General features: G+C 41.2%; 2 protein-coding genes across 4 annotated transcripts in view; one reads left to right on the forward strand and one right to left on the reverse strand.

Moving 5' to 3' along the window:
* Positions 1-686: 686 nt before the first annotated feature.
* The window catches only part of LOC143481738 (NACHT, LRR and PYD domains-containing protein 12-like), a 44362-nt gene continuing 17123 nt past the window's right edge, over positions 687-27925 (forward strand). Inside the window, exons 1-10 of one of the 3 annotated variants that reach the window (XR_013122063.1) lie at positions 687-889; positions 3403-3590; positions 3834-3896; positions 5339-7136; positions 9257-9433; positions 9785-9961; positions 19931-20107; positions 25328-25504; positions 25926-26102; positions 26375-26501. Coding sequence is in view for 2 of the 3 variants with exons in the window: in XM_076979857.1 (XP_076835972.1) it covers positions 3434-3590; positions 3834-3896; positions 5339-7136; positions 9257-9433; positions 9785-9961; positions 19931-20107; positions 25328-25504; positions 25926-26102; positions 26325-26501 (3080 nt within the window). In the remaining variant the exon portion in view is untranslated. Of the gene's footprint in view, positions 890-3344; positions 3591-3833; positions 3897-5338; positions 7137-9256; positions 9434-9784; positions 9962-19930; positions 20108-25327; positions 25505-25925; positions 26103-26324; positions 26502-27925 lie in introns of all 3 variants that reach the window. The other 2 variants (XM_076979857.1, XM_076979856.1) reach the window with 2 other exon arrangements.
* LOC143481753 (E3 ubiquitin-protein ligase TRIM35-like) overlaps positions 26646-27925 on the reverse strand; it is a 49225-nt gene continuing 47945 nt past the window's right edge. The window contains exon 7 of the mRNA XM_076979898.1: positions 26646-26869. Within this exon, the coding sequence (XP_076836013.1) occupies positions 26646-26869 (224 nt within the window). The remainder of the gene's footprint in view (positions 26870-27925) is intronic.

Here is a 27925-nt window from a genome sequence, read left to right on the forward strand (position 1 = left end):
AAAAAACTGTAATAATCCTGATGATCCTGATAGAAGGAGACACTCCAGTACAGTCAGTTTTTTGTCATGTAACACATTACATTACATGTGGATGCCTCAGATGATCACATCATATTCAGACAACAGATCAGTCTTGATGATAATCAAGATCACATAAAGACTCTTTCTTTGTTATTACATGTAGTAAGTCTGTGTGGATGTGGTGAAAACCTCTGATCCAAACCAAAGTAGCTCTAGTGAACAGTAGGAATCCTGTTGCTGACACTGGAAATAAAGCATTGCTGTGGCAATTGCAGAATTTGGGGGATTGTCATATTTGATTTCTGGGGTTGACTAGAAGCTTTGAACAGTTTCTGTGTCTCATCAGTACGCAGTTAAACCACACAGACACGGCAGCGTTCAAAACAACCTCCTATGTTTGGACTGATCTCTGATCAGTTCATCAGTAAACATGCTGTACAACACTCTTATCTGTGACTTTCTCTGGATAGGTATGTTCCTCTATTATAATTTAGAGTAGAGGGGGACTCTGATCTGGGACCTGCATATTCTGTCTATCTTCTATTGTGTGAAGTAAAGCTATGCTGTTCTTAGGTCAGTTGTTGTAGGTGATTTCCAGTAATTCTGCATGTTGTGTCTTTACATGACTGTACATGTACCAGTCTGGCTGCATTCCTTAACACAGTCTTACCTGTTACCCACTCTGGACCTGTTCCTGATATTCAGCATGGAGATGTCTAAAAGTACAAAGCAAAAATTTAATTTGCTGTCTCTGCTTCCAACAGAGTCATAAAAGAAACTGAACAGGACAAACAGATTCAGACCAGAGTGTGAGAGACTGAGCAGGATCATCATTTTATGAGAGACGCATGAATCTGTCAACAACACGGTGAGTATTTGAGTCTGTTTGCTGAAACTACAAGCATTTGAGCACTGCTATAAATCAGTCATGTTATTTTCTTGAAAAACCTCCAAGATGTCATGCTTCTCAAGAAAAGCCTTTAATTGAAGTATAGACAATCTTTTCTAGAATCTTAGAAAGAAAAGGCAGTCTTGAGATTGGTCTAAAATTGTCCAGCACAGACGGATCAAGGGTTTCTTAATTAAGGGTTGCACTACTGAATGTTTAAAATCACCAACAGAAAAAAACAGTTCACTAAGAATATAGAAGAATTTTTTTTCTACTTCAGATGATGTTTATTCCAGCACTTTTTCTTTGTGTGGCTTCTTAAACAAATGGTCTTTGACTGAATTCCACCTTCTGGGGCATCTTTTTCCAACTGTTACACATGATGTACAAACACTGACACTGATGCAGCAATCTGACCAATGAACTACTGATACACCACTACTCTACTACTGAAATGCTGAATCTAACCAATGATCATAATAATTCAGTGATGTGCATCCTGTCAGCCAGAGTGAGGGATTCTATGGACTGTGGTTCTGTTGGTCCGAGGCTTGACGCTGACTGACAGCAGACATGGCTGCTGCGCTCACACCATCGCCTGCTGTGATTCACCACACAGTCCAGGCATCATTTAATATACATAATTTAATAGAATAATCTCTGCCCTTGTACTCATATGTACTCTTAACTGTTTGAAAATATGAACATATTCATTAAAAATGTAAATACATAAATACACAAACAAATAGTAATTAATACATAAATACACAAATATAGGATATATAAAACTAAGAATATTAGTCTATGTTGGGTTCACATTGTCATACAGATGTCACATGAAGTAGGTGTGTTCTATATTTCTATATGAACTGTATTTTAAATACTACCCCACTTATGGCCCATTTCCACTAGGGCCTGCTTGGCGCGGTACGGTTCGATTCGCGACGGTTTGTGAGTGTTTCCATTAGTAACAGGTCCCAGTCTGCCGGTCCCTTCGGGTACTTTTTTTGTACCTACTCGCTCGAGGTTCTAACCGTTCCAAAGCGGTACAGTTCTGTGACGTGGAGGAACAGCATGACACTGATTGGCCAGGGAGTGTCGTCACAGGTTGCGTCAGGAGAGCAACTCCTCCGCTATTTTTAAAACCCAAGGAGCGAAGTCTGTTCCCTGGTCAAACGCCGAGGTACAAACCTTTCTGTTAATAATCAGCGATCAAAAAATCCAGGGCGAACTGGAAGGGGCCACTAGAAATGTAAAGGTTTTTAGCGAGGTTTCCGCGCTAATGGCCACTCATGGCTACCAGCGGTCCGTTCAGCAGTGCCGGTCCAAGCTAAAAAAGCTTAAAAGCGATTACCGGGCGGTGAAGGACCATAACGGACGCAGCGGAGCAAACCGCTAAGACTGGAAATGGTTCCAGCAAATGGATGCCATATACGGTCACCGGCCAGCCAGTAACGGAAGAGAAAACGTGCTGGACACGGCAATGTCGGTGCTGGAGGCCACGGAGAATGGTGAGTGTATTGTGATTTCAGTTTTACTAGGCTCGTAAAAGATGTAATATGAACGTAATATGAACGCATCTATTGTAAACGCAGGAATTTAGAGCTGTGTTTGTAGTTAATGTTACCACCACAGTCACTACTGTACAATAACTAGCTCTTAGCCTTGCTAGTTGCTAGTTAGCTGTAGCCATAAACAAAGCATGAGCAGCGATGACGTGCTACACATTTTGTGCAGTTACGCTATATTGTTGTTGCTTTCACGGGAATGCTTGTGTTTAATATTTGTTATTTTTTACGTTCAAGATCCCCCTTCCACTGACGAGGCGAGCGGAGCTGGCGGAAAATGTTTCCTTCAACCGGGCTTTCCTCTGGGTGCTTGGCGAACTTGTGAACACCATGCGAGACAGACGCCAGTAAAAGCACACAAAATGTTGCTTGTAGTACTATAAATATTTATTTCATATAAAGCTATACGTTATTTTTAGGTAATTTGCTTTTTGCACTTTTTTTAACTATATATTATTTACATATGTTGTACTTTAAATATATATATTTCATAATAAAATTTGATTTCATTTGATTGTATTACTGATGCTTTTTATGCAGGGTGTGTTCAGCCTGTTTGAGTAATACCAAATTATTATCAATAATTAGAGCAACCACATACAATAATGAAGATAAAGATAAATAAGATACAATAATGGTATGTGTTAAGGGGCATCAACCGGTGTTGTGGTCGCATACAAATGATGTCACGACACTACAACCCGCGCGCCAACAGCGACTCCACCCACATTGTGGTGGTCCACCACTGTAATGGAAACACAACGCGACCGTACCGTACCGTTGTGAATCGAACCGTACCGCGCCAAGCAGGCCCTAGTGGAAATGCGCCATAATATAATAAATTACCAAATGAAATTGTTTATTAGGATTCTTTGAGATATGGAAAATAATCTACAAGCACTGACATCATACTTTGGTGTTTAGTGGTGTTGGTGAAGAACCACCTGACTAGAAGATGGAGGCTTCTCCTCCTATCCAGACCAACATCACAGCTCAGACCAACATCACAGATCAGACTAACATCACAGCTCAGACAGGATCTGATATCAATGCAGTTCAGTTCCATGGGAATCAGATTATTGGATCAGTGACACTGAACTTCATAGATGGAGGTAAGAGATGAATGTTTGTTCAAATAAGCATCTTTCAGCAGAGTGGGCAGTTAATATTTATTTATTAATAATTGCTTAATATATACTGTACATACTGTATGTGGTTTATATATAATGGTCCTCACAGTTGTAAATCCTCCTTTTTTAAGTCTGGGGTTCATTTAAACTTTGTATGTAGATAATTATACTAAGTATAATGAACATAATGATAAAGTTCTGATTCCCAAATGTTCTCTTGTACAGTTCAGAACAAGTCCAGTTCCATCCAGACTGGAAACTCCTCAGAGACTCCTGCTCTCAATGAAGGTCTGTTTACACATCACTTTACAGGAGAAAACAGCTGAATATATAAATAACTAATTATTTACAGAAGACAGCTGAACATACACATCACTTATTTACAGAAGTTACACATGACAATGACAGGCAGACATGACAGGCAGCAGGATCTACTGTAAATAGGCCAGTCCGGGCCTGGTGGTGGTGTACAAGATGCAGTCACAGTAGTGGTAATGATTGTGGCAGTCCCAGATGATGGAAACATTTGAAGAAAGGAATATGAGTAGTAGAAACATCAGGGAGTGATGGAAGTAATAGGATGTGGAGGGTAAACCCCAAGGTTGTTCCTGTGGTGATACAGGACTTATGGTGGTGACCCCTAAGCTGGGAGAGTGATTCTAACAGATCTCACAGAAACTGAGAGAGACAGCTGCAGAAGGATCTAGTGCAGGAACTAAGACAGCAGGTCCAGTGAGACGTTCACGCCCACTGGACATGGGGAATGATAACAGGAGCCTCCCAAAAGAGGAAACATGCACCCATGGAGGAGATTAGACCACCACCCCAGGGTGACCAAGTCAATCGACTTCCAGCACAGAGAACTTTGACATCTAAAGTCATCAAGGGCTGACACACCTAAAACAATATTCCGAACCAGGAAAGGATAGAGATAACTAAAAAATGAAAGGTACATCTAAGGATTATGTAGAGAATGAAGATAGAAGACCCAGCTGAAGGTTCTACATAGATTACTAACGCTTAAAGACCAGATTTAACAGGGAGTCTGTGAGCTGTTCCTAAATAGGCTGGTTAAAAGGTATGACTGATTGCCTCTGATCACTGTGAGGTGGATCTATGCCTCCCTCTGCTGGTCAAACTTTGCATAGACTGTGTTGTGCTCTTACACATTTCCACCTAGTTCAGACATCCTGAATTAACGCTTCAGTTAATCTGTTCAAGATTATCTGATATACAAAACACTGCTCCTAATTTAACTTACCAATGTGATTGCATTTTTAACATGATTATAACCATTAGAATACTGTATATTGATTAACATCACAGCAATAAAAAAAATAAGAGTTTTTTTTTTTCTCAGAACAAAAAGTTTAATTAGACAGAAAAACAATGTAGAATGTAATGGCTATCAAATTAATTATCTTGATGTCAAATAAAAATATTTTATAATAGCAGCTGAAATAGTAAGTGTAACAAAATGTTTGTTTCACCAGTTATGAAAAGAAAAAAACAAACAGAGATAAACCTAAATATTCATACACATGTCCAAGGGCGGGAACCATGAGTGACAGAAAGTTCACTGAAGAAGCAAAACATACTGTAACATTACCAGATTGTACTAGATTGTACTGGTAGGTGTACTGCTGATGTTTTTTTTTTTTTTTTTTTAAGACTAAGAATTACAGGTATTGCAATTAAAGTGCTGTGTTGTTTTCTGTGTATTTTATCAGGAATTTTGTATGAAAAATCCAAACTCCACAAATTAAGACTTCAGAAGAAATATAATAAAATTACTGAAGGAATCTCACAGCATGGAACCTCAAACTTTCTGAATGAGATCTACACAGAGCTCTACATCACAGAGGGAGGGAGTGGAGATGTCAATAATGAACATGAGGTGAGACAGATTGAGACAGCATCCAGGAGACCAGCAACTCAGGAGACACCCATCAAATGTAATGACCTCTTTAAAGATAAATCCATCAGAACAGTGCTGACTAAAGGAGTTGCTGGAATTGGGAAAACAGTCTCTGTGCAGAAGTTCATTCTGGACTGGGCTGAAGGAAGAGCCAATCAGGATGTCCTCTTCATATTTCCACTTCCTTTTAGGGAGCTGAATTTGATGAAGGAGAAAAAGTTCAGTCTGATTGATCTATTTCATGTGTTTTTCCCAGAAATGAAAAAAATTATACATTTAATAGACTATGATAAATTCAAAGTCATTTTCATCTTTGATGGTCTCGACGAGTGTCGACTTCCTCTTGATTTCCAGGAAAATGATAGCTTGTGGGAAGTAACAGAGTTAAGCTCAGTTGATGTGCTACTTACAAACCTCATCAAGGGGATTCTGCTTCCAAATGCTCAATTCTGGATAACCTCTCGACCTGCAGCTGCCAATCAAATTCCTCCTGAGTGTGTTGACCAGGTAACAGAGGTACGAGGGTTCAGTGACCCTCAGAAAGAGGAATACTTCAGGAAGAGAATCAGTGATCAGATCCTGGCCAATAGAATCATCTCACACATAAAGTCATCAAGAAGTCTCTACATCATGTGCCACATTCCAGTCTTCTGTTGGGTTGCAGCCACTGTTCTAGGGAGAATGTTGGGCAAAGTACAGAGTGGAGAGATCCCCAAGACTCTGACTCAGATGTTCACACACTTCCTGATCTTTCAAATCAAACACAAGGGCAGAAAGTACCATGGAAAAATGGACCCTGATCCTCACCAGACCAGAAAGAGTGTTCTGGCACTAGGAAAACTGGCTTTTCAACAACTGGAAAAGGGCAACCTGATCTTCTATGAGGAAGACCTGAGAGAGTGTGGCATTGATGTCAAAGAAGTGTCAGTGTATTCAGGAGTGTGTACCCAGATCTTCAGAGAAGAGTTTGGGCTACACCTGGAGAAGGTTTTCAGCTTTGTACATCTGAGTGTTCAGGAGTTTCTGGCTGCTTTATATGCATTTCACTCCTTCATCTCCAACAATCCAAATCAGCAAACCACTGCAGCCCTAAATGACATGTTCTTCAAAAGGACAACAATGTCTGACTTCCTTAAGAACACAGTGGACAAGGCCTTACAGAGTGAGAATGGACACCTGGACCTTTTCCTCCGCTTCCTTTTGGGTCTCTCACTGGAGTCCAATCAGACTCTCTTACGAGGACTACTGACACAGACAGTAAGCAGCTCTCACAGCAAAGAGGAAACAGTCAAGCACATCAAGGAGAAGATCAGGGAGAATCCTTCTCCAGAGAAATCCATCAATCTGTTCCACTGTCTGAATGAACTGAACGATAATTCTTTAGTGCAGGAAGTCCAGACATTCCTGAGCAGACGAAGTTATTATCATCACTTTGGACCCAGTCGTTGTCTCCGTGGAGTCAGTCTCTCCCCCACTCAGTGGTCAGCTCTGGTGTTTGTGTTGCTGAACTCAGAAGTGGAGCTGGATGAGTTTGTCCTGAGTAAATATGACAGATCAGAGAAATGTCTACTGAGACTCCTGCCAGTGGTCACAGCATCCAGAAAAGCTGAGTGAGTATTTTCATTCATACATTTTTTTTAAATGCCAAGTGTTTCTTTAACACCTTTGTAACTAGTATATCATGTACCATAATCAGTTTTTGAAACTAGCTGACCCACCTGTTAACTGTCACGGTACGGCGGGCCCCCTACTGGTCGCCTCTGTCCACAGCAGCATTTGTCCTGTTGTTGTTGTGTTGTGTTCGTCCCTCTGGTGGGCGGGGCCCACAAACCGTCTCACCTGAGGGTAGTTTGTTTGTCTATATATGTATTGTCTTTTTACCAGTTGACTGCTGGATATTATATCCTTAATTTGGATCATGTCACAGGTTTTTGGTTTGCGCACTTTCTCAATTAAACCATTCTTTTTCCCTGAGACTTGGCGTGATTGCTTCCATTTTATTTTGCACTCCCTGCCCGTCACATTCCCTTTCTTAAAAGTGCTCTGACTACAGGCAGTACCCACCAAACACCACACATTAAAAATGAGATCCACACAGATATAAACTACCACCACAGACTTATGATGAGACCCCCCACAATAAAAAAACCACAACCTCATGAACACACCCACTGCCATCCCCACACACACACACACACATACACACACACACACACACACACACACAAACAGACCGTAACAACCACTCTCCCAATTTCCTGATTACCTGAGATACCTATTGTAACGTGGCTTGCGCCACGGAGCGAGGAGACGGACACAATCGCTGAGAAGAGCGAGATTTATTGAAGGGAATACCATAATCGTCGTCGCTTAGCCAGGCAGGGTCAATCACAGGAGGGCAGTCCGTAAAACAGGCAAAGACTGGCATCACAAGACAGGGAGCACGGGAAACAGGAGAAACACGAAAACGGTCAGGCACAGAGAACAGCGATGGGACAGACACGATCACAATTAAATTCAAAATACCGGACGAAGGACAAGGGAGACTCAGGGGCTTATATGCACAGACATTAAACAAGGGGCAGGTGATGACAATGACACAGGGGTGTGGTAACAAACGAGGAATCAAAACCAACGAGCAGGGCGGGACAAACAGGCAGGGAACACGGACATAAGGGAACCCAGAGTGACAGCTACGAGAGGGGGCGTTGCCCTACGTGACACCTATACACTAATGTTATTCAGTTCACATAAAATCACTTTTTTTAACACAAAGACAAATAAAGTTACATTGGCATGAAACATACCATTTCACAAGTTTTTCTTGTGAAATAGTTGGATGTGTCACATGTGTACCTTTCCATACAGAAACTGATGTTCAATCCAAGTGTAACACTCTGGGCGTTGAGCCTGAATGAGGCAGACAAATTTACTGAGGGAAGCAAGATTTATTACAGCCAAAACCAATATCAGACTCATACAGGCGATCAGGAGTTATAACCGAAGGACAGTCCGAAACAGAAACAAGGACTAAACAAGAGAAGTACAAAGAAAACTAATGATGAAATGAAACACTGAGATAAAGAAGAACAATAACCATAACTTGAATAGACAAACAACAACAATAACCATAACTAGAATAGCCCAAACAAGAGGAAAAGTGGGAACCATAATCAACAATCATAACAGGGACATTAACAATACCCAGCAACTTACTGAGTCAAACACAGGATCTATAAGCACAGAGGATATCGAGCAGACAAACCGGGAACAGGTGACGGTAATACAAGAGGCGGGGTTACAAATGAGCAGGAGGGAACAAACTGACATGACAACACAAACACATGGGAAAAGACAACAATAAGGCATGATTGACAGGTCCGGGCTGGGCTATACATGACACCAAGATGGCGGCATACAAAAAGACTGCTGTCATGGTCCTCCCACGACTCCTCCCTCAGAGTGTTCTATGTGTAGTATGAAAGTACATTTGCCTGTGTGTTAGTTGGTGTGCGCATGTCACTCATTTGTTTGTGTATTAAATAGTTATGAATACTGTTTGTGTGTTTATGTATATGATTGTATATTTTTTCACAATGTATGATTGTTTTCCAAAAGGCCAAAGCTTGTGGTTGTTATTGTGTGTATGCGGTGGGGGGTGCTGTCTGTGTGTGTGTGTGTTGGAGATTTGAGCTGTAATTGTGAGGAGTGTTTCTCCTTCTCTTTACAGTCTATCTTGGTGCAGTATTACAGAGGAAGGCTGTGCTGCTCTGGCTTCAGCTCTGAGGTCAAACCCCTTATCACACCTGAGAGAGCTGAATATGAACCACAATAAACTAGGAGACTCAGGAGTGAAGCAGCTCTCTGCTCTACTGGAGTATCGACACAATAAACTTGAGATACTAGAGTGAGTTACTGAATTACTGTCTCCATATAAACAGACATACAGTAAATATCTCCTCTTTCTTTCTATCTTTCTCTCTGTCTCTCTTTACACACATACACACACAATCCCTCAATCTCTCCCTCACACACAAACATACACACACACTTCCATACACAATCAGTAATGTATGCAATATATCAGTAATTAAATATGATCACTATATTAATTAGATAGATATAAACAAATCCTATGTCACTCACTCTTAAACCTAACACCCACACACACACACATACACACAATCACTGCAACTTTTATGAATACACACGTGTTTGTTGTGCTGTATGAGGAGTTTTTTTATCCTTCTCTCTGCAGTTTGTCTAACTGCAATGTTACAGAAGAAGGCTGTGCTACTCTGGCTTCAGCTCTGAGGTCAAATCACTCATCACACCTGAAAGAGCTGAATCTTAATCGCAATAAACCAGGAGACTCAGGAGTGGAGCAGCTCTCTGCTCTACTGAAGAATCGACACTGTAAACTAGAGATATTGGAGTAAGTTACTGACTTTCTGACTTTATACACTCACAATAGCCCCCCCCCCCCCCAACAACAACATACACACTATCATTGTATTATTTAAACACACACTATAACTGTATTAATTATCTCTCGGATATAGTCAGAATTTGTGTTTTTATTAATGCAAATACATCAGAGCAACATGGTTCAAAACATTTCCTGAATCTGTTGTCTGCCCTTTAAATTTTGTCCATAGTAGGAGTTATGAACCAATGAAGTGGTTTATGCCTACATTTGATTTGTATGTTTGTGTGTCACTAAAAGTTGTACCTGCCACTCCCCTCATGTGATTGGGAGATTCATGTGTCATTTATTAGAACATGACCAATACATAATCATGACATTATTCAGTATCCGCCCCTTGGATGGCTCATGGAAGTATGTAGAAACATTTCTTTCTTCGTTTGAAATCTGTCTGGCCAGCTAGATTAATTGTTTTGCAAAACATGTTTTTCAAACAGCTGCTGGAGCACACAGAGATGAGCACTCAAGTGAGCAATTCGAGTCGAAGTCGCACTTAAGTCACCTACAAAAAGACTTCAGACTTGACTTGAACTCGTCCCTAATGACACGATTCGGACTTGTTAACTCATGAACAATAAGAGTCAGTCCGTTATCTATATGCTGTATGTGAGTTATAGAAAAATACTGTGTGTTTATTTTGTGTGTTTAGTTTATTTTTGTGAGTTGGGACGCAACACCTTTTCTCATGATGTATCACAACATAATTTATCGCATGCAGAAAATCCGAGAGATGCATTAAATGTAATCAAATGAGGTTGCCATGGCTTCAGCTGGAGTACCGCACATGGATCTTTGGCTATAAGGAGTTTAAAATCCTTGGACAAAACCAAAGAATGTAGGAAACAAATTAAAGACACTGAATCAACCACATCAAACTTCATAAGGCACACATCTGGATAGTTTTGATTAGTTTACATTAGCCACTTATTCGTCATTACAGCTAAACACACTCGGATAGGTTCATTTAGTTTACATTAGACACTTAGCGGTCATTACAGTTAATATGTAAAACACACCCAATCAGTGGCGGAGCTAGACTTTTTTTCAAGGGGTGACCAAGGCTTTATCGGAGGGGTCCATATACAAATGATGTCGACCGGGGGGGTGGCGAGCGTAAGTTGTCAATGGGGGTTTGTGAGTGTAAAATGGACACAAATCACAAATTATGTATTATATCGTGATCAACCGATCGCTAGTGGTTCGCAAGTGGGGTGGCACTAGGGGTGGCACAGTCTCTGTTGGGGGGGGGGGGGGGGGGCATTGCCCCCCCGGCCCCCCCTTTGGCTCCGCCACTGCACCCAATAGGTTTGTTTAGTTTAAGTTAGACACTTAGCCATCATTACAGCTAGCGTAGTAGCCCAATTAGCATAATGGCCACTGTCGTCAACATTTTAAGTTTAACTCTAAAATTTTTTACTTGCCACAATTATTGTTTTATAGGAGTGATTTGTGTGTACCCAAGACTTATTTGACTTGAGAAAACTTATTTTGTATTATTTTTGTTTACTGTAACAAATACCTAAAGAAAATATGAATGTCCTCCAATATCGGCCTCCACGTTAAGATCGTTTTACACCAAGACAAATAACCGTCACGGTTATTTGCCCCCCCGGCCCCCCCTTTGGCTCCGCCACTGCACCCAATAGGTTTGTTTAGTTTAAGTTAGACACTTAGCCATCATTACAGCTAGCGTAGTAGCCCAATTAGCATAATGGCCACTGTCGTCAACATTTTAAGTTTAACTCTAAAATTTTTTACTTGCCACAATTATTGTTTTATAGGAGTGATTTGTGTGTACCCAAGACTTATTTGACTTGAGAAAACTTATTTTGTATTATTTTTGTTTACTGTAACAAATACCTAAAGAAAATATGAATGTCCTCCAATATCGGCCTCCACGTTAAGATCGTTTTACACCAAGACAAATAACCGTCACGGTAGCAAAATGAGCGATGTGCTCTATATGGTTTTTAACATGCAAAATTACACCGTCGTAATGATATTGTAGGGGTTTTAGTTACGATATTTAAACACTTACTATCACTGTATTAATTAAGCATACACTATCACTGTATTAATTAAACACTCACTAACACTGTAATACACTGTAATACACACTATTACTATTAATTAAATGCTTTCACTGTATTAATTTTAGCAGATAATGGGGCACCATTCCTGATTGCTCAGGAAAATATGTTTGAAAACTGGAATGGGTGAAATTATATTATTACCAAAGGGTTACGTTCTGAATACGTGTATTGACCATTGAATGGTTAATATTGTAACTGTCACGGTACAGCCCCTGACCCCTCCCCTTTGGGCGTGTGTTTATGTCGTCTATGTCTAGACGTCTCCGTCTGTGGATCTTCATGGGTGTGGTTGTGTCCAAGTGTGTTCATCAGTCTCACCTGTGGCTCGTCTCGTGATCACTCTGGGCTTATGTAGTTTGTGTCAGGGTTGGACCCAGGCGCGTTCCTCCGGCCGCCACAAGGAGGAGCCCGCGAGCTAGACCTGGGGGCAATCGGACGCAATAGGCATCAGGTGTTTGTTGCCTATTTAAAGCGAGCAACTTCAGCAGCTCATTGCTGAAGTTGTTTGTTGTTGTTACTCTCACAGCCCAAGCCGTTTGTTCTTTCTGCGTCTCATTCGCATTCGCACTCTGGTTCTTTCTCGCTGAGTGTTCTCAGTCCCTCTCTCTTTGTCTGTCTTCTTCTCTGCTGTTTCGTTTTTTCTTTTGTTTCAATGTTGGTTTGTCTGCCAGTGTTCTGGTTGACAGACCGACAGATAATCCAGGTAGGAGCTCCAAGTCTTGCACGTTCCCTCCCTTGCCTCTTATATTACTCCTGACACGTTGAGCTGTTCTCCGTGTATTTATGGTTTCAGCGACGCATTGATTATTATTCCGCGTGTTTTTTGTTTGTTATTTACTTACCTGGTTTGTCGCACGTCGAGACTTCTCCGTGTCGTTCTGCTGTTATCCCTTCGGGGTTTTTGTTTTCGTTTTCCCGCAATCGCGGAGGTTTCTGTTGGCTGTTTTTGGCATTCAGTTTTAGGGGTTTGCACTTGAGTCCACATCACGTTAAAACCAGCTTACAGTTTGTAAATTTAATGTGCGTTTGCATAGTGTCCCGTGCTCGTCTTTGTTTGAGTTAGTCACATTTACATGTGTAAGTGTTATACATTGTCTGCGCTATTTTGTGTATTAATAAACTGACGTTAGCGTGTGTAAGGTCAGACTGGTGCCTCGTCCTTCTCTCAGCGCCCATCGTTACAGTAACATTCGTTAAATACTACTCCCGGTCAGTTTGCTGTTGTCTTCTCTTCTGTTCTCTTTTTGCATTTTTAACATTAATACAAGTGAACTCACTCACAATAGCTGCATGCCTTTTCATTTTCTCTCTCTCTCTCTCTCGCTCACTTCCGTGTTTTCCACTCACAAACAACAACTTAAATAAACAGTAACCCAATAATCCCTTAAGGATCATTACACTGCCCCCCCAACACAATCTCTGAGGTGGGGATGTAGCTTATGTTGCCTCTTTGGCCTACCGGTGCTCTGTGGTGTTCTCAGACCTGTAGGGCTTAGAGAACAGAACACTGCAGGGCCCCAGCCAGCTACTGTCCAGTTTAGGACACCATCCTTTTCTCCTCTTTGGGCTAAAGACCCACACCAACTCTCCAGTCATGAAGTGCCTCCCTCTAGAGGTGACATCATAATTCCCCTTTTGGTGCAGTCCCTCTTTGCTAGCTGATTCTGGGCGTAGGAGTGTGCCGACTTCAACCGGTCCTGCAGTTTTGTCACATAATCTGGGCCTGGTAGTGCCTGCAGGCCATCAGGTGGCTTCTCGAAAGCCAGTTTGGCAGGGGTCCTCAACTCTCTTCCCAATATGAGCAGGGTAGGTGTGCACTGTGTGGAGTCTTGAACTGCTGACCTGTAGGCCATGAGGATGAGGTGGAGATGGGTGTCCCAGTCCTGCTGGTGTTCTGAGGTGAGGATAGCTAACTGCTGGACCAGTGTCCTGTTAAACCTTTCCACCAGGTCATCACTCTGTGGGTGGAGTGGGGTAGTATGAGTCTTCTGGATCCCAAGACATTCGGACATTGCAGCGAACACCCTGGATTCAAAGTTCCAACATGGTACAGGAAAGCTTCAACGTGTGCAGGGTACCATGAATTCCCTTCAGTACCAGGAGATCTTGGAGGAAAATGTGATGGAGTCAGTCACAAACCTGCGGCTTGGGAGACGTTGGACCTTCCAACAGGACAATGATCCGAAGCACACATCCAAGTCCACTAGAGCATGGTTGAACATGAAAGGCTGGAACATTCTAGAGTGGCCATCGCAATCACCAGACTTAAATCCAATTGAGAACCTCTGGTGGGACCTAAAGAAGGCAGTTGCAGTGCGCAAGCCTAAGAATGTGACTGAACTGGAGGCTTTTGCCCATGAAGAATGGGCTAAGATACCCATAGGTCGCTGCAAGACACTTGTCAAGCTATGCTTCACGCTTGAAAGCTGTCATAACTGGAAAAGGATGTTGTACTAAGTACTAAAAAATAATGTCACTAGGGGGTTGAATAAAACTGATAATGATGTGAGCACAGTAAAGACATTTGTGGTTATTCCATCATAAATATTATGTTATGTTTGTCTAATTTATAAGTGCCTCTTAGATATAATTGTAAATAAGATGACTGAAATGATCAAAATCAATGTCAAACTGGCCAAAACACTTTATTTCAGTGGGGGTTGAATAAATTTGATCACAACTGTATGGCAGAAGTCCTCTACATCCCTCCACTGCTGACCCCAATAGTAGCCTTGGTGGAGGCGGCACAGGGTCTTGGAGATACCGAAGTGGCCAGAGCCTGCGCCTCCATGGCAGCCTTCTAGCACTGCCGACCTCAGTGACCTCGAACGGACATCCCAGCAACCTCATCCCCATGGGGTCCCTGCTTACCCTCAAGCCGTTGCAGAACCCACGTCAGGTCGGTGTCCTGCTCCTACTGTGTCCTCCACTCTGCAGCGTGTATCACATGGAGCACCCTGCATGAGAGTTGTACCCCATCATCTGATGCTGTGAGCTCTCTCTCCCTCTCCTCTCTCCTCTCACAGTAGCAGCAACCAGCTGCAGCACACAGGTGGTGAGACAGGGTTGGAATGGCGTGTCCTTGCTCTGTGCTACACAGTGAAATTAAAGGCCTGGAGCTCCTCCAGTCAGCGAGCCACCTGCCCCTCCAGCCACTGGAGGGAAGCATGGTCGGTCCTGATAACGAACGAACGGTGTGCCACACAGATAGTACTTAAAGTGTCTCACCGCCATCACCACAGCCAGGAGCTCCCGCCTCGTAACACAATAGCACTGCTCACTCCTATGCAGGACCCGGCTGAAATATGCCACCATTCTCTCTCCATTGGGCCTGATGTCCTACATTACTGGCATCTGTGTCCAGGACAAATGGCAGATTGGGGTCTGGTGGGGCAAGGACCGGGGACTCTGTAAGGGCCCTGCAGGGGATATTGAATGCCTGCTGGCAGTCCTGGGTCCAGCTGAATTCACAGTCCTTCTGCAGCACGCAGAACAGTGGCACAGCGATGGAGGAGAAGTCCTTCACAAATTTCTTATAATAAGAGGCCACCCCAAGGAAGCTTTTAAGCTGAACCAGGTCTGTCGGAGTGGGCCAGACCTTAATGGTGTGGATTTTTTCCTCCAAAGTGCTAATGCCCTTGTGACCCAGCTTGTGGCATAGAAACTCCACCTCACGCCTCATGAAATGACACTTGCTCGGGTGCAGTTTCAGGCCTGCAGCAGTCACTCTCCCTAGCACCTGTCTCAGGGAGCCCAAAGCAGAGTTAAAGGAGCTCCCATGCACCATGAGTTTGTCCAGGTAAACCAGGCATAGCTGGCATGGGACACCAGTCAGCATGCTGTCCATAAGCCTCTCGAAGGTGGCAGGGGCATTGCAAAGGCAGAAACTTAGGACTCTGAACTGCCACAGTCCCCTGTTGGTGCAGAAGGCTGTCTTTGGTCTGGACTCTGGGGTAAGCGGTACCTGCCAGTATTCACTTCGCAGGTCCAGGGTGGAGAACCAGGAGGACCCTGCTACCAAGTCCAGAAACTCATTGATCCTGGGGAAGGGGTAATGATTGGGTATGAAATGAGCTTCTCAGAGTGTCAGTGTCTCTCTGAAGCCAAGCCAATTCCACCATTGTTGCGCAGAAAGATGTGCAGCAATACCAGAATGGTTTTACCCAACGTAAAATAGCAAAGACTTTTAAGTTATCATCATCAACCATGCATAACATCATCAAAAGATTCAGAGAATCTGGAACAATCGCTGTGTGTAAGGGTCAAGGCCATAAAGCTCTTATGGATGCTTGTGATCTCTGAGCCCTTAAACATCACTGCACCTCAAACAGGAATGCCACTGTCAAGGAAATAAGCATGGTCAGTGAACACAATCCACTGTGCCATCCGCCGTTGCCAGCTGAAACTCTACAATGCAAAGAGGAAGCCATTTCTAAGAAAGCTCCACAAGCTGGAGTGTGGCAAAATGGAAGACTGCTCTGTGGTCAGATGAGTCATGATTTGAAGTTCTTTATGGAACACTGGGAGGCCATGTCATGCGGACCAGAGGGGACAAGGATAACCCAAGCTAACCCAAATCCTGAACTCTCCGTTCAGAAGCCTGCATCACTGATGGTATGGGGTTGCATGAGTGTGTGTGGCATGGGCAGCTTGCAGTCCAGATCTTTCACCTATAGAGAACATTTGCCGCATCATAAAGAGGAAGATGCAACAAAGAGGGCCCAAGACGATTGAACAGTTAGAGGCCTTATTAGACATGAATGGGCATTCCTATTTCTAAACTTGCAAAACTGGTCTCCTCTGTCCCCAGATGTCTGTTGAGTGTTGCAAGAAGAAGGGGAGATGCCACACAGTAGTAAAAATGGCCTTGTCCCAACTATTTGTTGACGCCATCAAATTTTGACACAACACATTTTTCCCTTAAAATGATACATTCTCTCAGTTTAAACTATTGATATGTGATTTGTGTTCTATTCTGAATAAAATATTAGATGTTGGCACCTCCACATCATTGCATTCAGTTTTTATTTACAATTAGTTTAGTGTCCCAACTTTTTGGAATCCGGTTTGTATGAATGGATTATATAGCTAACAAACTTCTCTAACTAAAGTAGGACCAAGGAGGAAAGGAGGGTCTCAGAAGGAAATTAAGAAGAGCGTAGGACCCCAACAGTTGGCACTTACATGACCTGGATCACTTCCTCGAGAGCAGTTGTAAGACGTTTGCTGAGCTTGCCTCTTTCAGGCTGCTCCCAATTGTAACGTGGCTCGCGCCAAGGAGCGAGAGGACGAACACAAGTGCTGAGAAGAGCGAGATTTATTCAAGGGAATACCGTAATTATCGTCCGAAAGCCAGGCAGGGTCGATAGCAGGAGGGCAGTCCGTGAAACAAGCAAAGACAGGCATTACAAAGACAGGGAGCACGGGTAACAGGGGAAACACGAATACGGTCAGGTACAGAGAACAGCGAAGAAACAGACACGATCACAAATCAAAAATACCGGACCAAGGACAAGGGAGACTCAGGGGCTTGTATACACAGACATTAAACAAGGGGCAGGTGACGGTAATAACAAGGGGCGTGGGAACAAACGAGGTAATCACAGAGACAAACGAGCGGGGCGGGGTAAACAGGTACGGAACACAGACACGAGGGGTTCGGAGTGACAGCTAACGGAGGGGGACACGGTCATACCTTTGGTAGTGAGGTCTTCGCAGGATATCACCGCTGGTGTTGGTTATCTTGCCGAGGACTAGCTTAAAGCTAAATTAAAATCAATGACTATCGGCTGAACAGGATTAACTTTAATTTGAAAAAAAAAAAAAAAATTTATTCAAGAGACTAGTTGAATGAGAGCAAGTTTTGACTAAGACAACATAAACTAGTTTACTAGTTTAAACTAGTTTGAACTAGTTTAAATACTTAACTTTTCTGGAGAAATAAACGAAGATCTTTCTTTGAGGCTGGAATTATGTCTAAAATAGTGCAGCACAGGAATACATGGATATGCTTGCTCTATGAAACTAACGCACAAGAATACATGGACATGTGTATCTACCTTAGTGGGACACACAGGAATACATAGATATGTGTCAATGTGGTGTGACCTACCAACTAGCTTGGTTGGAAGTGTTGCCTCTCTGAGACTCAGTTCGGTGGGTACCTGAGGTAAAGAGTACAGAGCACACACGTTGAGCTGATACAAACTTCCCAAGAGGATTTATTCTTCCCCTTTGGCATGATTTCACACTCTCAATGCCTAGTGATCATCTAAATTACCATTCTGACTAGATGGCCTCAGGTCAGTCCAGTAACATCATGGCCACAGCACCTATAAGCTATAAGAGTCATTATAACCACAATACCCAAAATAAAATGAATTACTTTTCTAATCATGTGTTGAATTGCCCATGTAACATACTGTTTTAGCTGGATTTTAACTTTCTTAACATAAAATCAATTACTTATATATACTTATACAATTATACTTATTTATTTATAACATTTAGCTTAGCATATAAAATATTTACATTTTCTACACCATCAAGTAGTTTCTAAATGGCACCTTTTACAAAATGATCAAGTTAGCTGCCATGTAACATATTTAATATAGCCTACAGCATAACCATAACATTTTCTAGCGATTGGAAAGAACCCAAAGATATGTCCGTTTTGTGATGAACAACCAGCGAATTGTTATGTTGAATAAAAACACTTCACATATTTGTTGTTTTAATACTCAAAAGGTCCCTAATCCATTAACTGGTGTAGACTAACTTATTTCAGGTGGTATTCCTGTACATTGCCACTAGCATTAACAGATTTGCTTAAAGGCTTTTTTTTCTAAATACCTGAATTCTCTTACAACATCCAATTCACTACATAATCAGTAACATCTTATAGTTGGACCAACTGTAATGTACACTAGATTATTATGTTTTTACTAACCTGAGATAAAGAGTAATGGGCTCACATGTTGAGCAGTTAGACAAACTTCCCAACGAGAGGATTTATTCTTCCTAGTGGTGTGCAGTGCTACTATCATTTGCATATTGTACAGCCACTTTGGCAGACATAGGTAATAGCCTTTACTCATTTTGAGTTAAATGAAACCAATTGAGATGTTACAGTGAAAAGAAAGTTGCAATGAAAAAGTTGCCGGATGTCAGTTTTTACTTATTTCCAGGCCTCTAGAGAAGGTTGCCAAGTTTGGTGTCTTTAGAGTGCATTCGCCGAGTTACTCCCTCTAGGCTAAATGTTGATCCATTGTCTGTTGATCTGTCTTGGATGTAAAGTTATAAGGACCTATGAAACATTTGCATCCTTAGGTATAAGTAGGAATGTCCAACCGATGGTAAATTGGGGCTGAAATGTTTGGGAGTCAATTGAGGAAGGATTCTAGAATTTATGAGTGAAGGTCATTCCTGGGTCCTGGGTCCACTACCTCTTCCCAGTACTTTAGGGGACCAGATAAGGTTAGGATTCTAAACTTTAGGAGAGGATGTCATCATTGTGGTTGTGATCTTATGAGTTCCTCAGAACAGAGGTGATGGGCAGAAAACCTTCTTGCATTCCTTGTTGCCTTTGCCAAGCACTTTAAGGGACTAGACAAGGTCAGCTTTTTACATTTTGTGAAGAGAGGTCATCTCTGTGTCATGATTGGTGAAGTAGTAGAAAAGGTTTTGCTGTCTCCACTACATAATTATTCCTTCCCTCTTTATACACACCCATTATCACTGCATCTCTCTCTTGAACACACACACACACAACACAACAGAGCTACAAGTGTTGAGCTACAAGTGTGAGATTTTCTCCTTTCTGCAGGCTGTCTGGCTGCTGTATTCCAGAAGAAGGCTGTGTTGCTTTGGTTTCAGCATTGAGGTCAAACCCCTCATCACACCTGAGAGAGCTGAATCTGGACATCAATAAACCAGGAGACTCAGGAGTGAAGCAGCTCTCTGCATTACTGAAGAATTCGCACTGTAAACTGGAGAAACTAGAGTGAGTTACAATGATGGTAAATAGGTCCCAAAACTTGAGCTTGAAGGTCCTTATCTGAGAACTTGTAAAACAGTATGAAACTTCTTCTGCTAGGGTTAATTAGTGTAATCAACATATTATATGAAAATAATTCATGTCAGTTATTTGCAACCACCCCCTGCATGTTTATATCACATACAGTAGATACTGTTCGGGTAAATTTGACCCTTTAAAAAATTTTTGACCCTTTTTAAAAAATTTTTATTTTTATTGTTTTAATTTGTGTGTGTGTGTGTGTGTATGTGTGTGTGTACAATTGTGTGTGTGTGTGTTTGAGTGTGTGTTTGAGTGTGTGTGTGTGTGTTTGAGTGTGTGTGTGTGTGTTTGAGTGTGTGTTTGTGTGTGTGTTTGAGTGTGTGTGTTTGTGTGTGTATGAGAGTGTGTGTTTGTGTATGTGTTTGTGTTTGTGTGTATGTGTGTGTGTGTGTGTGTATGTGTGTGTATGTCTGTATGAGAGTGTGTGTGTGTTTGCGTGTATGTGTGTTTGTGTGTATGTGTATGTGTGTGTTTGTGTGTGTATGTGTGGCTGTGTGTATGTGTGTCTGTGTATGTGTGTGTGTGTGTGTGTATGAGAGTGTGTGTGTGTGTGTATGTGTGTGTATGTGTGTGAGTGTGTGTGTATAAGTGTATGAGAGTGTTGTGTGTGTTTGGTATCATAGTTTGAACATGGGAATGTTCACATTTTTATGAAAAACGATCCTAATTGAACCATTACCTGTTACAAGTAAGCAGCCCCGTCGACAGGGGGGGACAACCGGGTCTGTTGTCCCGGGCCCTAGGGCCAGGGGGGCCCATCAAAGAGCCCAGCAATTTATTTTTTATTTAAAGTCTATAATTTTTTATAATCTTGAAATCTTTCATTAATATAAAATTATGTACTCATAATAAGCTCAATGTCTAAAATATATATGTTTTTTACCTATCTGCATATTTTACATTAAGTGCATACACCCCCGCCTCCCTCTGAAAAATGGTTTGATCCAGCACCGACCGTAACCGGCTGGTACCCGCCCAACAGCGGGAAATACAGTGGTGGATAGTTAAAGTAAACAGGAATCTGTAGTGCAGAAAAGAAAGGAAAAACATTTACCTGACGAATTTTAAAGTTGCATTGTGTTCCAGGTTTGAAAAGTGCTGGAATTTAGGCTAAAGTACTTGAAAATGCTTGAAATTGTAACTACTTCGTTTCACAACAAATAGCTGTCTGACTGAACAGTTCTCGTGAAGATGTTAAGATTGGCCGTTTTGAAAATAAACAACCATTAAATAATGTGATAAAAAGCGAATTATTTCGAATCATTTCGAGTATATGTATAAATATTTAACTTAATTAAGTTTAACGTGCTGGGAAATATTGAACTGGACCTTGAAAGCAGTCCCGTCGACAGGGGGGGACAACCGGGTCTGTTGTCCCGGGCCCCAGGGCCAGGGGGGCCCATCAAAGAGCCCAGCAATTTATTTTTTATTTAAAGTCTATAATTTTTAAATAATCTTGAAATCTTTCATTAATATAAAATTCTGTACTCAAAATAAACTCAATGGCTAAAATATATATGTTTTTTTTTACCTATCTGCACATTTTCCATTAAGTGCATACACCCCCGCATCCCACTGGAAAATGGTTTGATCCAGCACCGACCGTAACCGGCTGGTACCCGCGCAACAGCGGGAAATACAGTGGTGGATAGTTAAAGTAAATACAGAAATCTGGAGCGCAGAAAAGAAAGGAAAACATTTACCTGACGAATTTTAATGTTGCATTGTGTTCCAGGTTTGAAAAGTGCTGGAATTTAGGCTAAAGTACTTGAAAATGCTTGAAATTGTAACTACTTCGTTTCACAACAAATAGCTGTCTTGACTGAACAGTTCTCGTGAAGACGTTAAGATTGGGCGTTTTGAAAATAAACAACCATTAAATAATGTGATAAAAAGCGAATTATTTCGAGTATATGTATAAATATTTAACTTAAGTTTAACGTGCTGGAAAATATTGAAATGGACCTTTAAAGTGAAGTACAAGTGCTTTAATTCCACATTATAAAGGTGTATGAACCCTGCAAACATGACTTTGTTCATTGCGCTGAAGCGCGTCGCGCGCGAAGTCAAGAGGTGCACGACCTCGCGAATGGACAGCGCGCGAGGCCCTTGCACACGGGCGGTGCCACTGCGATTACGCGAACCCTCGCGCCGCTCTCGACGCGTCAAGTATAAACCAGTCAGCTGTCAGAAACAGCTTTGATGTGTGGCTATATTATATACTATATGACCTAACAGAAGGATTGTCAAATGATGAATTTCGAATGACGTGCGCCGGAGGGAGGGGGGGGCACATTAAACTTTCTTGTCCCGGGCCCTAGCAAGACTGTCAACGGGCCTGCTTGAAAGTGACGTACAAGTGCTTTAATTCCACCTTATAAAGGTGTATGAACCCTGCAAACACGACTTTGTTCCTTGCGCTGAAGCGCGGCGCGCGAAGTTACAAAATTCGAGAGGTGCACGACCTCGCGAATCGACAGCGCGTGAGGTCCTCGCACACGGGCGGTGCCACTGTGATTACGTCATTTTCGCGCGAACCTTTGCGCCGCTCGCATGTCAAGTATAAACCAGTCAGCTGTCAGAAACAGCTTTGATCTGTGGCTATATTATATACTATATGACCTAACCATTGACTGTATATATACAGTGCGGGGGGGGGGGGGGGGGCACATGCAACTTTCTTGTCCCGGGCCCCAGCAAGACTGTCAACGGGCCTGCAAGTAAGGAACACCATTGCACTAAATATTGATAGAATAATTAGTAATGTAGTTAGTAATTAAATATTCACACTGTTTGTTAGGATTTTTTTGGTTTCAGAAAAATGGTTTCATCTTTGAACAATTAAACATGCACCAGGGTCAGTTACCCTAAACATCACGGCTGTTTTGCAAGGCTGCACATAATAGCACTTGCAGAACATTTTTACACTTGTCACAAAGAAAGCATTCTGAATATTATGATAATACAAAAATATTTACTTGTACACAAATGAATGCTGTTACTTTAGATTTTAAGGTAGATTGTGTCTGTGTCTGTGTGCTTGTTAAACTTTGCAGCAATAGCTAACTAACAATCAGTGATGGCTTAGTTGCCTTGAAAATGTAATCCGATTACTCCTTTTAAAATTAACTTATTTACGTTACTGATTACTTGATTTTAAAAGTAACTACATTAGATTACAAGTTACTTTAGTAGTTACATTCAGCAGCAAACTTAATTTTTCCAATACTCACTTTATTGGAAGTACATTTTTAACAGTAACAATGTATTGAAGCAGGTTCGGTAACCGAGGCAGAAACTGCTTAAACCTGGAACACAATACAACATTTTCGTCAGGTAAATGTTCCTTCCACTGTTTTTGAGGGGTGTTTCTTTACGTGTTTCTATGTGTTCCTTCCTATTTTTTTTGAGGGGTGTTTCTTTACAGAAAGGGGTGTTTCTTTACAGAAAAACCCCTCAAAAACAGTGGAAGGAACACATATCGTTATGGGAGAACACTGCATAGAATGACTTGTAAAGTGCATTCGAGTCGAGCGCTACGGTCAGACGCAAAAGTAGAACTGAGCCAAGAAGAAAGCAAAAATATATATTTTTACTAGGGAAAATAAAAATAGTAATGCACAGTTACTTGGATAAATAACCATAATCTAATTACTGGACTGGAAATAGTAACGCGTTATATTACTCGTTACCGAAAAAAATGGTAAGATTAGAGTAACGCGTTACTAAGTAACACGTTACTGACATTACTGCTAACAATAATGATGGTTTTCACATTTTGCATTAGGTGTCTCCTACAACAAGTCTAGTGTTTGTATGTTTCTTGAATAGCCAGTGACATGTTTATTGTGTTAGCCCCCAACACATTTTTGCGTTCAAAACTGGATACAATTTAATGCTAGCTAGCTAGAAAAGCTTCCTAATAATGCCTCCTAAAACATGCCTATATGATAAAATACAGATTTGTGTATACCATGGCCAAACAGTTTGCCTAATCACTGTGAGGTTACATAAAAAATAAAGAGTACTTATGCTTTTATTTACTTATGCTAATGTATTTACTTATGCTAACGAGGCACCCAAGACCATAAAATCCATTTGAACAATTGCATGGTCGGCACCAAAATCTGAAATTAAACATCTGAGTATGTTGTTCCATTAGCCAATACCACTTAACATCAAATCCAAAGTAACACTGTAGGAAAAATAACATTATATCTTTATATTATTATCTCTGTTAGAAAAATTAAACCATAAGTAAATGTTAATCATGTTTATATATACTGTCTGAATTTGTTGCTTCATTATGCAACAACAACCTGCCCATGGTGTACCCTGCCTTCGCCCGGAGATGCTGGGATTGGCTCCAGCCCCCCTGTGACCCCGACTAGCGGGATTAAGCAGTTCAGATAATGGATAGATGGATTATGCAACAACATCTGCACTGACCTTCCTAGTTGTGATACAGTACAAGTGTACAAATCAAAAGTGCACAAGTGCAACAAGTCTACGAGTCAAAGCGGGTAGATTTGGTGTTGTGCTGTCATGTTTAATAGGTTGTGAGCTATTAAAGCTCAAATTTGTGGTAACACAACAAAACATGTACAAATAAATATATTTGCATTTATCTTAAAATTCAAACATTTTCTTCAAGTTTAAAAATACAGTTGTGGGAACATTATAAGCAGGTGAAAGTATTAACATTCACATTCAGATTTGTATTCTAAAAGTTTAAGTCAACAAATTCTCATGTTAAGATACAAGTACATATTTCGTTTACAAGATCAAACATCAAACCCTTCAAGCTCTAATGTTTAGCAACATAGTTTACTATCTCTTTATACACTTTATATACTATAACTGTACTAATGAATGATGGGCCAGTCCATATTTGTTCAGTTCTGATCTGGTACACAACTGCCGTTACTGATTCTGATACAAGAGCTCATTAACTTAATGTCATCATTGTTATTGTTGGTGAAGCTGAAATAGACCACATTATTTCTTATACGTTTTCAAAGGAATTTGTGTTGCACTTCACATACAGTCAGGTTGCAGCAACAGCTGTAACACTTTCATTCGAAATAAATATTTTAAATATTTTAAATGTGTTCAGCTGTAATGAGCAGATATTTCTCACTGCAGGCTGTGTGACTGCAGTATTACAGAGGAAGGTTGTACTGCTCTGTCTTCAGCTCTGATGTCAAACCCCTCATCACACATCAGAGAGCTGAATCTGACCCTCAATAAACCAGGAGACTCAGGAGTGAAGCAGCTCTCTGCTCTACTGAAGGATCCACACTGTACACTGGAGAAACTAGAGTGAGTTACTAACTTACTGTCTGTTTATACACACACAGGCAATATCCTCTCTTTCTCTCAACTACAAACACACACACACACACACACACACACACACACACACACACACACACACACATGGTCAATACCCCCTGACACACTTTCTCTGTATTACTTACATATACACACACACACACTCTCACTCATTCACTCACTAACTCATTCTCTCACTCACTGTATATATGCACTTTATTACAGCATCTCTCATGAATACACACATACTGCATTTCTATGTATGCATGTGTATGTGTTTGCATGAGTGAGCTGATACTGTGAGGATTTTTCTCCTTCTCTCTGTAGTGTTGAGTTCACGTGTGTGTGTGTGTGTGTGTGTGTGTGTTGAGCTGTAAGTGTGAATATTTTTTTCTCCTTTTCTCTAAAGTCTGTCTGACTGCAGTATTAGAGAGGAAGGCTGTGCTGCTCTGTGTTCAGCTCTGAGGTCAAACCCCTCATCACACCTGAGTGAGCTGAATCTGACCCTCAATAAACCAGGAGACTCAGGAGTAAAGCAGCTCTCTGCTCTACTGGAGGATCCACACTGTACACTGGAGATACTATGGTGAGTTACTGACATACTGTTTCTTTACAACACACACACACACATACTGTATTAATTAGATGCACATACTTACGCTCTCTTGTTCTCTCTCTCATTCCATCTTTATACACACATCATCACTTCATCTCTCTCATTAACACACATATAAAACATTTTGTGTGCACATGCATGTGGGTGGTAATGTGAGATCTAAGTGTTAGGAATTTTTTCCCTTATATGAAGGCTGGTTAACTGCAGTATTACAGAGGAAGGCTGTGCTGCTCTGTGTTCAGCTCTGAGGTCAAACCCCTCATCACACCTGAGAGAGCTATATCTGGACTACAATGAACCAGGAGACTCAGGAGTGAAGCAGCTTTCTGCTTTGCTGGAGGATCCACAATGTGCACTGGAGAAAGTTGTGTAAGTTACTGACTTATTTGGTCTTTAGACTTATTTCTCACAAATATTCAATCTATCTCTAACCTTTTTAGAATAAATCTCTCTCTTAAACACACACACACACAAACACACACACACACACACAAGTATTGTGTTTTGAATTAATTAAAGAATCAAATCAAATTTATTTGTATAGCTCTTTTCACAACACATGTTGTCACAAAGCAGCTTTACAGGATTTACAAGGTTAACAATCGTATGGGTCCAAATCCCTAATGAGCAAGCCAAAGGCGACAGTGGTGAGGAAAAACTCCCTATGATGGTGGGGAATAGGAAGAAACCTCGGGAGGACCAAGACTCAACAGGGAACCCATCCTCCATTGGGAGGCCTGTTAACACACAAATTACACAAAATCAAATTATACAGACAAATACACAAGTCACACAAAAACCAAACAATCAGACTAAGTATAAGGTAACTAGAATGAAAATTCTGGGTGTTGATATTGTCAATGTAAATGTCTTGTGATGAACGCCAGGTTTTCTTTTTGTGTCTGAGCAGTGATACTGGTATTGTAGGCTCAGACTGCAGTGTTACTCCCCAGCTGAACCTCGGAGAAGAAAGATATGTGATGTGGTAAATATGTAACAGATTAATCAAAGGCCAAAGTAAACAGATAATTCTTTAGTCAAGATTTCAACATTGAGACTGTGTCTGAGTCCCGAATAGAGGCAGGAAGATTATCCGACAGTTGTGGAGCTTTAAAAGAAAAGGCTCTTCCAACAGCTGTGATCTTTTTGATCCTAGGAATAGTTAATAACCCTGCGTCCTGTGAACGAAGTGAACGTGATGGGTTGTAATATTCAATAAGTTCACTAAGATACTCTGGAGCTAAGCCATGCAGTGTTTTATATGTTAATAAAAGTATTTTATAATCAATATGGAATCTAATTTGCAGCCAGTGTAATGACAATAGTACGGGACTAATGTGATCAAACTTTTTAGTTTTCAACTTCAACTTCAACTTTATTTATAGAGCACTTTAAAACAACCATAGCTGACACAAAGTGCTGTACAATGCATAAAAACGGCAATCACACCAATATAAAAAAATGAGTAAAAATATATATATATCTATTATAGAAAAGGAAATTATAAAATTATAAAACAAACAGATAAGTACAATAGGTACAGTAGATAAATAAATATTGGATAGAATAAAAAAAATAGATAAATAAATATTAAAACAATAAAACAAGAGGAGCAGAAGCTCACGTATTTTCGAACGCCAATGAATAAAAATACGTCTTCAATCTGGTTTTAAAAGTGGACAGTGAAGAGGCCTGTCTGATGTCAAGTGGTAGGCTATTCCACAATTTAGGAGCCGCGATTGAAAAGGCTCTATCTCCTCTAAGCTTACGCTTTGACCTTGGCACCTCCAGGA

This window comes from Brachyhypopomus gauderio, chromosome 18 (genome assembly GCF_052324685.1).
Source record: "Brachyhypopomus gauderio isolate BG-103 chromosome 18, BGAUD_0.2, whole genome shotgun sequence".
NCBI classification, from domain to species: domain Eukaryota; kingdom Metazoa; phylum Chordata; class Actinopteri; order Gymnotiformes; family Hypopomidae; genus Brachyhypopomus; species Brachyhypopomus gauderio.